This window comes from Asparagus officinalis, chromosome 7 (genome assembly GCF_001876935.1).
Source record: "Asparagus officinalis chromosome 7, Aspof.V1, whole genome shotgun sequence".
NCBI lineage: Eukaryota > Viridiplantae > Streptophyta > Magnoliopsida > Asparagales > Asparagaceae > Asparagus > Asparagus officinalis.
In genome coordinates, this window is record NC_033800.1 from 143,550,330 (window position 1) to 143,563,133 (window position 12,804).

The 12,804-nt window shown below is 36.5% G+C and overlaps 1 protein-coding gene across 3 annotated transcripts; it reads left to right on the forward strand.

Moving 5' to 3' along the window:
* Nucleotides 7,236–12,569, forward strand: LOC109848060 (ribulose-phosphate 3-epimerase, chloroplastic-like). Of its 3 annotated transcripts, none has more exons than XR_002248683.1 (10): nt 7,236–7,485; nt 7,635–7,740; nt 9,364–9,504; nt 9,594–9,707; nt 10,200–10,278; nt 11,244–11,353; nt 11,446–11,502; nt 11,816–11,885; nt 12,012–12,147; nt 12,283–12,569. XR_002248683.1 is itself a non-coding variant. In XM_020417369.1 (9 exons), the coding sequence occupies exons 1-9, from the start codon at nt 7,367–7,369 to the stop codon at nt 12,059–12,061; spliced, it is 846 nt and encodes a 281-aa protein (XP_020272958.1). In that variant the 5' UTR covers nt 7,236–7,366; the 3' UTR covers nt 12,062–12,569. The 3 variants fall into 3 exon arrangements, 1 of the variants encoding a protein (XP_020272958.1); XR_002248682.1 differs by having other exon boundaries at nt 12,012–12,125; XM_020417369.1 differs by having other exon boundaries at nt 12,012–12,569.

Consider the following 12,804-nt stretch of genomic DNA (forward strand, 5'->3'; position numbering starts at 1 on the left):
GAGCCTCATCTCAGCTCATCCGCATCCCTCCTCGTCCCCTTCTCCCCTCTTCATCCTCCTCAATCGAGAACCCCTTCGCCGCGGCGGCGCCGCCTCCTTGCCTCCCCGAGGACGACTTCCCCATTGACTCCGGCGCCATGGAACTCATGGCCGTCCCCAAGAAAAAGGTAACGCTGGAGATTACAGTAAAAAAGATTATCTTTTGGGTTTTCTTTTAATTAGGGTTTTTGTGGATGATTGAGGTTTTGTGTTGTTTTAGGTTTCGAAGTATAAGAGAGGGTTGAGGAATGGTCCTAAGATACATGCATCACATCTTTTCCTCACAATCACTACACTAGCCAATATACCTCAAAACACTTTTTAGGGATTATATTTAAGCAAGTTTAGTGTGTAAATCTATTTGATGTGTTGTTGGAACTAGCATGGTATAATTAATGTTTTAGGAAATAGCAAAAGATGGGTCCTCCTTTTTGGATTGCGTTATGATGGAGATTCTAGAGGATGTTACGGCAGGGGGAGATGCGAGATGCGCATGATCATGTGTAAGACATGCTAGAGATGGACAACACTGATGATGGTGGTGATAATGGAGAAGCTGATAAAGATGAAGATCTAACTCCTCAATAAGGCGAAGGACTTCAGCTTAGAAAGTTGTTGGGAAACAAACGGGGTTGATTGATTGACTTTTTTTCCTTTTCTCTGTAGATAAGATAGATTAATAAGGTAAATAATAATTAAATGATCAAAAAAATATTTAGCAGGACACTAGTATTTTTAATGTAGAAAATCCTTCAATTGAAGGTAAAAACCACAGGACCTAGTACAGAAAAAATCTTTCACTATGAATATAATGAGTATATAAAGCTTCCTCTCTAGATACTTGACTAGAGGTACACTAGCAACAAACATGACAGAAAAGAAGACTTCCTTCTATTTCGGAGAAGGACTCTTTCTTTTTCTCTCTTTTCTCTCTCTAACACTTAATACTCTATGATTTCAACTTCTTTATTTTTGTTACTCAGTGGCTTGCTCATCCTGTTGCTTCTGAATTGGAGGCTACTTATAGCCTCAGGAATTTAGTGTGAAGCACATAGCTCACGTACCATAGCTTTTTTGACAACAATGTGAAGCAGACACTTGCCTATCATAGCCTCACCTTTTTGATTTTTTTGTGTCCTCCAAAAGAGGCGTGACCCACACAACAATTCTCCCCTCCCGACTATTTGGAGAGATGAATTCCTTGTATAAGAACGATACCCTATGAATTGGTGAGAATTCCTAAGGGCAAAAGAGCGCTGCAGAATAAGTGGATCTTCAAACTGAAGAGAAAGACGGAGAAAAAATGTTGTAGTACAAAGCGTGGTTGGTCGTCAAAGGTTTGCAACAGAAGAAAGTAGTTTACTTTGGCGAGATTTTCTCTCCAGTTGCGAAGATGATGTTTATCAGGATAGTTCTGGGTCTTGCAGCAAGCTAAGACCTCGAATTAGAGCAACTCGATGTCAAGACCGCATTCCTCCATGATGATTTAGAGGAGGAGATTTACATGGTACAACTAGAGGGATTCAAAGTGAAAGGTAAGGAGGATATGGTCTGCAAGCTGAAGAAGAGTCTTTACAGGCTCAATTAGGCACCACAACAATGGTACAAAACGTTTGACTTATTTATGGTGGGTCATGGGTATACACATACAGTTGCATATTCATGTGTCTATATTCGGAAGTTCACTGAAGATAACTTCATCATTCTTTTAATATATGTTGACGACATGCCCATAGTTGGATAGGATACAGAGATGATTCGAACGTTAAAGGAAGAATTATCTAAGTTATTTGACATGAAGGATTTAGGGCTAGCACATCAGATCCTAGACATGCAGATTATTCGAGATAGGAAAACAAAGAAGGTATGACTATCTCAAGGAAAATATGTTGAACGGGTGCTTGAATGATTCAACATGAAAGATGTTAAGCCTGTTATCACGCCTCTCGCAAATCATTTTAAGCTCAGCAAGAGAAATTGTCCAACTACTGAAGAAGCAAAGAAAGCAATGTCGGATATTCCACACTCCTTTGCGGTTGGGAATCTAATGTATGCTATGATATGCACACGGCTGGACATTGCTCATGCGGTTGAGTTGGCGTTGTGAGCAAATATATGTCAAACCCTAGAAGAATAACACTGGGAAGCAGTGAAGTGGATTCTCATACACTTGAAGGGCAGTTCAAGGTTGTGCTTGACATTTAGCAGTTCCAAACCAATTCTGAAAGGCTATACAAATGCAAATATGACAGGAGATCTCGATAATAGAAAGTCTATATTTGGATATTTATTTACTTTTGTAGGGGAGCTATATCTTGGCAGTCTAAACTGTAAAAGTGTGTTTCTTTCTACAACAGAAGCATAGTACATCGCAGCTGCAAAAGCAAGCAAATAAATACTGTAGATGAAAAGATTTCTCCAAGAATTGGGTTGACGCAGGATAAGCACATCGTACATTGTGACAGTCAAAGTGCCATTGATCTTAGCAAAAATGGTATGTATCATTCCCGTATGAAGCATATTGACGTGAAATACCACTGGTTACGAGCTGTAACAGAAGAGTAGCAGATGCTACTGCAAATGATCCATACCAACAGGAACCCTGAGGATTTGATGACGAAGGCCGTTCTCAGGAACAAGTTTGACCTTTGCGTAAAGCTCGCCGAAATGGACCTCTTCAGATGGTCGGGAGGGGGAGAATTGTTGTGTTTGTCCCACCTCTTTTGGAGGACACAAAAAATAAAAAAGGTGGGGCTATGCTAGCAAGTGTTTGCTTCACATTGTTTTTAAAAAAAGGAAAAAAAACATGGGGCGGTGCAAGTGTTTGCACATGTGAAATAAAAATAAAAAAAGGTTGGGCTATGGTAGGTGAACTGTCTGCTTAACACTAAATTTCTAAGGCTATAAGTAGCCTCTAATTCAGAAGCAGAAAGATGAGCAAGCCACTGAGCAACAAAAATAAAGAAGTTCATATCATAGAGTATTTGACTATTAGATTAGAGAGAGAAAAGAGAAAAAGAAAGAAGTGGTTAGTCTCTTTTGTTTCCTCTTCAGTAGTAGAAGTCATCTCTTCTGTCCTGTTTGTTGCTAGTGTACGTTTAGTCAAGTGTCTAAGAGGAACAATTTGTAGTCAACCATATGATTCTAATTGGAGATTTTTTTGACTAGGTCGGTGATTTTAACTTCGCAATTAAGAGAGTTTTCATTGTTAAGAAGTTTTCTAGGTGTGCTTGGCTGAAATTTTTTTTGGTCGTTTACTTATTATTTGTCTTATTAATCTATTTTATTTACAGATGAAGGGGGAAAGTCAGTCAATTTTCCCAACATGTTATGCATTATTTTTCGCTTATATTAGCATGTATAAACGAGAGCGTGGGTATTGGTTAGAAAAGATAAATTTGAGATTAAACAGGGCGTAAACAGGTAGACCATGGATTCTAGTTTATTTGCATATTATCCTCGATTTTCTATAGAGGCCTGTGTTTACTAATACTCGGGAATAGCAATTTAAAAATAAAGGCATGAATGTCCTAGAAAGCTTTGGCTGTTGATGGAAATTCTATGTAATGCTTAAGAGATATTTGTAATTTTTGTAGTGTTGAGGTATGTTCAAATCATGTAGACTGAAGTTGATAACTAAACCCCATAATTGCTTCATATGAATTGGAGCTTAACACAAAAAGTAGAACATTCATTTTTCTCTAATTCAGAAGCTAAGCATCCATAATAGCTGAAGCAACGTAATATTTGATCCTTTTTCTTCTTTATGATGCTGATTGTGCAATGGATTCTTCTATCTGCAAGCTGTATATCTATTTTGTTTAATTTTACATAATAATTAGGCCTGTTAATGGGATTGGGAGCTCAATGCTTGATAGAAAGGTTTACATGTAGTGGATGACAATCTAAACAAAGCAGAGCAGGAATAGAATAAGCTTATTTTGATAGTACAAGCTTGGATAGAATTGGAATGGGCTTGGTGTGGCTCAATCTAGAGGTTATTCAAGCGGCTAATGCTAAACAAGCGGCTTAGAATCTTATGTTATTGAAATCTTGAGCCATATTGTTTGGGATATTTTCACCTAAGTGAAAAGACTTCAGCTTCAAAATAAATAATGCTTAAAACTATGAATTAAGCAACTTCTTGCCTTTTGATATCTTGGATTTGTTGTCTTTATACACCTTCAGAAAGCTGAAGGCTTGGCTTGCTCTCACTGAGAGCTTGGCCCAGGTTTAATGAGCAGAGTTAAGCAGAAAACTTTTACGCACTGTTTTTTAAAGCAAAAAGCGAGGTCAAGGCAATGAGGTCTTATATGACCTGAGACGAGAGGCACCAAAAAAGACGATCGCCTAAGTTAACCAAGGCGATAGATATTCAAAAAAATTTATAAACATTACAAATAATGTGCAAATATCAGTAAATAGCAACAGGACAAATTAATCAGTCTATCTTACCTGTGTACTTCTAATTTGAAGCCGTACCCGTACCCGACACGTACCCATACACGTACCCAAACTCCTTGGACGCTCATTGCATATATACATATATATATTATTCGGGCATGTAATCAATATACAATACATGTTTTAATTTAAAACACTAATCATACATTTTTGGGCATATATTCTACACTTCACACCCACTTCTTGAAACTCGTTGGACTTACGTCAGGATCCGAATTATGATTTTGAAAGGATCGTTGGATATCTAGTTAAAAAACTAGTGATTTTCCAACTTATAATCCACATAATAAACAAAACATAAAAATGTTATAGGAATTTTAATTATCGTCATTGGTCTCATATAAATTATAAATTTCAATATATAATAAATGTGTATATTTATATTTATATAGTTGTGTCCGTGTACCCTATCTTTTGCAAATTTGCAATGTCCCATACCCATGCAATATAGATCACAGCCAAATTTTCAAAGTCACAAATCTAATGAGTGATAAATCATCTAAATGAAGTAGTAAGTAATAAATATTGAATAGTAATATTAACTAGTAACTGCAAACATAGGTAATTAAGCAGCAAATTTTGAATTTAAGGTTCAAATTGTGGCATGTCCTCAAAATGATATAGGTAATAAAGTACATTTTAACCAAAAAAAGTAAAAAATCACAATGAAAAAGGAAACACAAAATTCAATAACAAAAACATACTTTATTTTATCTAACACCTTTCGGACCTACAAAATTTTGAAATAGAGACAAACACCTCATGCCTTACATCACATGCCTTAGGCAAGCGCCTGAGGTTGCCAAGGCAAGGTCACAGAGCGCCAATGTTAGCTCTTGAGGCACCAAAAGGTGATCGCCTTAGTAACCTTTATCGCTTGGCAATACGTAAGGCGCTAAATTACAAGCTTCTCATCCTGAGGCGCTAAGGTGAATCGCCTTTAAAACACTAAGTTTTACGCTTGTTTTGATAATCGAGTGAGCATGAACAACCTAATATCTAATTGTTTTGGTTCGTTAATAGGCATTCTCCATTTCATTAATAGTCACTTTTTTCTCTCTTCATTTCCTCTTTTCAAACTGTAATCCATGGTACTGTTAGTTGTAAATTATAAAATACAGAAAGCTTATAAATATAAACTGAAAAATATGACTAACAGAAATGTAAATGAATGAACTAAAAGTTATCTTAATAGTGTTTAATCATAACAGGATGCGTTATAAGCTATGTAAATTGGACTATAGATTAATCACTGTAAGCTGAACAACTTTTCATAAAGCCAGAGGCAGGTTGGTTTATATCAGTTTATCCTTTGAACTGGTCTGAGTGTGCACTTGATTAACTAATGTGCAAGTGTGAGCTATGCTAGCCACAGTCGCGAGTGACTTTCACTCTCGCTGTGGAGGGGACACATGTTCCTAAAGCAACATGTATTCCGCCACAGCGCGAGTGATTGCCACTCGCGACTGTGGCTAGACCTTCTCATGCATGTGTTGCTTATGTTTGGCAACACACGTTAGTTTTCTATAACAATGTACATGAAGTCATGTATCTCCTCGCCAATTACGTTCTTACCTCCGTTATACCTCACATGTCACCATGAGTGAATCATTAAAATATGTTAGAGGTCCCAACTCATTTCAAACACTTCGTTTTAAGTGCTGCAAAATATTATATCCCAACCAAACCTTTCTGAAAACATAAGATCCCTCAGTAGAGGAGCTCGACTTGACTTTTGAAGCTGTGAACTTTCTATGAAGTTTGGGTAATGAAACATGGTTGCTTGATGTTTTTGCAGAGCATGTGGTCGAGTGAAGTTACCACACTTTTACTGCTGCAGCGGAGACAGAGGTGTAGGGAGCTCGGGTTCTTCCCCTGCTTGATGAAAACACTTCCTGGAAAGTGGTGTACAAGGCTCTATCATTCTGCATTTTCTAGAAAAAAAGATTTTCACTATTTGAGAGTTTACATATTTCACTGCAGCTCTTCAAATTGTGGGATCTAATAATTGCCCTTTAGATTGTATTTTGGTGGAAGGCCTAGGATTGCGCTAGCTATCGAATTCGCTTGAAGTTATATTGAGAAACTTGATGCTTCCTGAATCATTTTTTGCTTCTTGATGGTTCAGAATCCTCTTTGTGCTACTCCTATTGAGATCATGATGATTTCAGAGTTCATTTTCTATTCTTCTGTCTTTGGTTTACCAAAAGTATCTTCTAGCTGATAATGCTATTTGGTCTAACAATTTCTATTATAGTTCTCCTCTACAGTGATTAGCATTTTAATATAATGTAATTTTTGAGGTTCTTTAAAATGTAATTGCAAGCACTACTGAATTTGGGCGGAACCAAGCCAAGCACAGATTTAGCGTATATTGCATATTCAGAGCAAAGGAAAATAACCACTACTATCTACATAATACTATTCAAGCTAAATAAACTCGCATGTGCCTCATACGAACGAGACCAACTATTTCAAACATTTCTGTCTAAAAACGTCATGTCGACATTACGTGATTCTTGCCCGGTGGAAATTTGACTCCGGTGAAATAAATAAATAAAGAGAAAATGAAAAACAAATACAATCTGGTTATTTATGAAAATTTTTATTTCTTATCCCCTAAAAATCCAAATAAAATATCCAAAAGGTTATTTTATTTTAGAATCTAGCGTAAGATCCAAGAATATCTCTCCGCCTATTTTCGCGGGGAGATAACGTGGGGCAAAAGGCTGCGGTTGAGAACGTGTTGTCCACAGGGAGCCAATTTTCTCCTCATTTTCTTTCGGTCTTTTTAGGGGAAAAAGAAAAGAAAATCGTTGGGAGAGAAAAAAAAAAAAAAAACCAACTCAAAAAGAAGACGACGATGATCTCATCGGCAACATCTCCGTCTTGTTCCTCTCTCCTCTCCACGATCCAAAGCGGCGATCTCAGCTCTCGCGAACTCTGCTCCTTCTCTCCTCCTAGAAAAGCTCAATCCTTCAGGTACTGCTCTGCCGTTTCTCCCTTTTTAACTTTGTAATCGAATCGATTTTGGGATTTTTTTATCGAGCGCTTGGTGTTCACATGAACCCTGAGGTGGATTCTCGTGCTTAGATTGTTTGATCATCGTGTTTGAATTATCTTTTAATTAGGAGGAGGCTCTCTGTTAAGGCATCTAGAGTCGATAAATTCTCGAAGAACGACATCATTGTCTCGCCCTCTATCCTTTCAGCGAACTTCGCCAAGCTCGGTGAGCAGGTAATTTTTATTTTTTTTGTCTGCTGAGTATTTCCGACGTACCTCGACAATGGACATGATTCAACGGTAGACTTGCACGTATAAATTCCTCAGAAGTTCGGAATCGTAGCATATTCTAAAGGTTCTTCCTTTAGTTTCCTGAATAATCAAAGCTTGGATTCGCCATTTACTCCTGCCTTTATAGTACATGGGGTTGTTTAGATATTAGTTCCTTAAATCTTCAATAATTGCATATTAGTTCCTCAAATCTTGAAAATTACATATTGGTCCCTTAAATCTTCAAATCCTATAGGGTTTTGCAAAATGATCCTTCGAGTTAAATCACGTTAGATTTGGGGGAATATTCCACCAAATCTAACGTTTGGAGGTAAAAGTGACTATTTTGGCCCTCTATGATGTTCCTGAGCACGTTTTTTAATAGGTCTAAACCCAATGCATGCTTAAAATAAATCCAAATTCACTCGAGTTCTTCTTCTCCAATGATTAGCAAAAAATCCTAACCCAAAGTTTAGGTTCACAAAGTGTTGGAAACATCAGTGGGAGGTAGTTCGATGATTGCAGATTTTGGGTTAAGAGTTAACTCAACCATGATTAGGTTTTTTAACTGAAATACTAACTGAGGGACAATTTTGCAAGATATGATAGGATTTGAGGGGCTAATATGCAATTTCCAAGATTTTGGGGGCTAATATGCAATTGTCGAAGATCTAAGGGACCAATATCTATAAAAAACCTTAATACATATAGAGTGCTTTTGAATATTTTTCTTATAGTAGTTCTACAAGTAATGAGGTTTAAAAGTTTTTTTGTTTGAAAAGGTAAAAATCCAAGAGGACAACACCATGAGCATGTTTGGTAAATGGTCACAGTGGCTTATACAAGCCACTTTGAGATGTCTGACAAATAGCTTTTTGGATTATAATCCATAAAAAATTAAGCTAGGATATCCTAGCTTATTTTATAGTAGATTATAAGCCACAAGGTTTGACCAAGTAAAAGACATACATGCCCCTCGTTATTTCACAAAATTCCAAGCCATGCACTTTTTGGTGGATTATAAGCATGTCATTTTTGGTCATTTTAATAACAATGATGGATTATAATTGACTCATTTGCCAATCACTACTATTGAAAATGGATTATATTCCACTAAATTTATTAAACATTATGGATTATAATCCAAGTGGATTATAATCCAAAGTTGCCAAACATGCTTCATATGCATGCAGAAGACTTAAGTAAATGAAATTTGAAATTTATACTTGCAGTAAAAATTCATTTTCATATCATGATTTAGAAGATTCAATATTTTCTTATCTAACTAAACACTAACCTAACAATATCATTGATTATTGTCTTGAGAATCAAAAGAGAATCACATATTTTGTAACAGCTTAAACATTTGAACTGGATTGAAATCTTAACATGTTGTTTATCGCGTTCGTCAAGTTTCATAAAGAAAGAAGGATAGGTTCACTTGATAAATTTACTAGGATTTTCATCTTTCAATTAAATATCTGCACCTAAGAATATGATATTTACATGCAATTATTGCATCTAACTCTATATGTAATGAACATCTTCTTTCTATATATATATTTATCTTCGTTGTGATTGATTTAGGTGAAAGCAGTTGAAGTTGCAGGATGTGACTGGATTCATGTTGATGTGATGGATGGGCGTTTTGTGCCAAATATCACCATAGGACCTCTCGTGGTCGATGCCTTGCGCCCAGTAACTGAACTGCCATTGGACGTGCATTTGGTATTACAATTGTCTTCTGTTGTTCCTCGGTGTGTCCTTTACGTGGCTGCAACTTGCACAGAATTATAAATCTAAAAACAACATCGCAGATGATTGTAGAACCTGAACAGCGAGTTCCAGACTTTATCAAGGCAGGTGCAGATATTGTCAGTGTTCACTGCGAGCAATCTGCCACTATCCATCTGCATCGAACAATCGATCAGGTAAGATGTATATAGAGGATCATATTTTTGACAGTTTGGAATTATTCAATTGATACGTGAAGATTCTTGCTATGTTATGATGACGTGATGCTAATTCTGAGCCTGCAGGTTCACTTCAAAACAAAATTATTGCAAGAAGACACCTATCTAATTTGATGGCAATATGGTTAAAAGTCATGGAATTCATGTCACTCTAAATGAAAAGCCCATATAGTAGTCTTGGGTCTAAACATATGAAATCATGTAATACATCCTTTTTTTCTGTCCTGTGCCTGACTAATCTTTCTTCTTAATCTCCTTCTGTAAATGGTTTCTTACTCCACATTTGAATCACACCTCAATGATCAATAGGCCATTAGTGTAGCTTTCCATGTATTAACTGAATTATACTGTTTCTTAGTCTTGGTTTCCTTTATTAGCATTTAAAAACATACTTAACTATGTAGTTTCTCTTGACACGTGTTTACAACAATCTTTCTTTTGTAATCTCAGATAAAAAGTTTGGGAGCAAAAGCTGGAGTCGTCTTAAATCCTGGAACCCAGTTATCAGCTATAGAATATGTGCTTGATGGTAAGAATATTTTGCTGGATGCCAATACCGAATATATTTATTTCAACAATTTCTCACTACAAGGCTATGACTGAGAGAACTGTTTATCTATTTAGTTTTTGTACCTCTGGTTTCTCTGAAAATTTGTATTGACCTTTTCTTTTTCCTATTTCAGTTTACGCTTTCTGGAGACAGGTAAACTCCATTTTTTTAAAAGTTATATGCCTTTGCAACAATATCGGATGTGGGAATGGCTATGCCACTCTAACTCAATAAGGATAATTGAGAGTAGACTGTTTGGGCATTTCATTTTTCCTATGTGAAAAAGCAATATCTCATATTGAAAAATATTTAGAAACCAAAATTTCAAGAACAATAATTGATAGCCAGTTTAATCGCTGATAATCGGTTAATAATACAGAAGTGTTAAACTCTGTCTGAATGTAAGGCAGAGCCTAATACTTAAAATCAAAGTGGAAATATAATGCATGGAATCAGTATGGCTTGAATAATAAACAATGGCAGGAATGTGGTTTCGAAAAAGGCTACTTCGACTGTAATTTTGATTGTTGGAAGGAACAAGTTTTTGTCAAGCAATGACAACGTCGATTTGAAGGCTAGAAATACTGAATTCCATCCAGCTTGTGCCACCAGGATTGACTGCTGGAAGCCTGGAAGGGTGATATTAGGCTGGCAGTCAATAGTTTGATGAATTGAAGCTTTTATTGTGTGGAATCCTGTTGTGATAGTTCATAACTTCTATATTGGTCCCCCCTCCCCCCACACCACCCCACCACAAAATTATAATGTTTGGTTGCCTAATGAATGCATTGGTCGCATTGTATTCTGCTAGTTAGCATTTGATAGCAATATATTTTTCTTTGTATATTGCCGTTTATATATGTTATTCACTATGCGTGCATTAGAAATCATAGTATCACTATAGTCTGCTTATATCATCTAAAGTTTTCTTTTTACCTGGGCAGTGGTGGATTTGGTCCTGATTATGTCAGTTAACCCTGGTTTTGGTGGTCAGAGCTTCATTGAGAGTCAAGTTAAGAAAACAGCAGAGTTGAGAAGATTATGTGCCGAAAAGGTAAATTGGAGTAGAGAGTGCCTGGCTTATCGGAGTATTTCATTTTTTGTTATAGAAAATAGAGTAAGCTGTTGCTGTATTTTCTACTGCAGGGGGTAAATCCATGGATTGAGGTAGATGGAGGAGTTGGTCCCTCAAATGCATATAAGGTGACTTTCTTGTAACTAATTTGCAATTTTGTTTCTTGGATATTGTTAATGTGGATAAATTGCATGCTCCCCATATTCCTTTGTCAATATTGAGAGCTGGATATTAGTTCTTTCTTCCTTTTTCATTTGTCGATCTTCTACCCTCATTAGCATGCTTCTAAACTCTAGATAACTTTTTAACGCACGGGGTAGCTGAGAAGTTATAAGAGAGTGAAAATGGGTTGATTATTTCACGTTTAGCTTAGCTTATACAGAAATGTGGTGCTTAGGTTTAGTCAATAGTTGGAGAAAATTTTAAAATTGTGTATTGCAGGTTATTGAAGCTGGAGCAAATGCCCTTGTTGCTGGTTCTGCTGTCTTCGGGGCTAAAGACTATGCAGAAGGCATGATTTTTTTCAGTTCTTATCATGTCCTTCAGTATTTTTGAATATTGTTCCCTTTGTACAGGATGAGTGCGCATGTTTACATCAAAGACTTATTCCATAACTAATGAATCCCTGATCTTGCAGCGATAAAAGGCATAAAGACAAGTAAAAGGCCTGAACCAGTGCCAGCATAACTGTTGCGACGATTCCATGAACGTGATCGCGGAGATCCTATCTCTTAATTCTGCTGCAGCGCAAGTTAGATTTGCGTACTTGTGAAGTACTGTGAAATATTTGTTGACTGACTTAATGTTCGCATAACCCATATTTAACATAGTTACAGCTTCATGCAGTCATAATGCAAATTATAAAGAGGAAGATGATGTTTATGAATGACATAGGCTCTTGTTTGCAGATAACAAGGTTGAAAAGACCCCAAGAACAATATACCTGGAGGCCTTGAAACCTGCCAAGGGACCTATTGTATCAGGGGTTCTCTATATTTTGTGAATTATTACATGAGCTACGGAGAGGAAATTGTGCAAATAATAGATTATTTAGAACCGAACCAAAGTAAAAGCTGGTGGTTGATGGAATGTATGCTTTCCTTTGTTGCTCTATATCAAATAATGCTTGTAAATCAAAAGGAATCTATTGGTTGAGCTATCACTGATGGGCTTATGTCATGAATGTTTGTTAGTATATTGTTTCCAACGCTTCTCCACGTAAGTATTGGATACAAATTGGATATTCTCAAGGGAAAATGTTGCAAGGTGTTAACGGAGCATGAAACACAAACTTCCTTTTTTAAAAAGGGTTTTTTTTGCATATTTACCCCCTTAAACATATCTGTAAAATTACCCCCTCAAATCTCGGTATTTGCAAAAGTACCATCCAAACTCGCGTATAGGATTTTTGCAACGTACTTCCGTTTAAA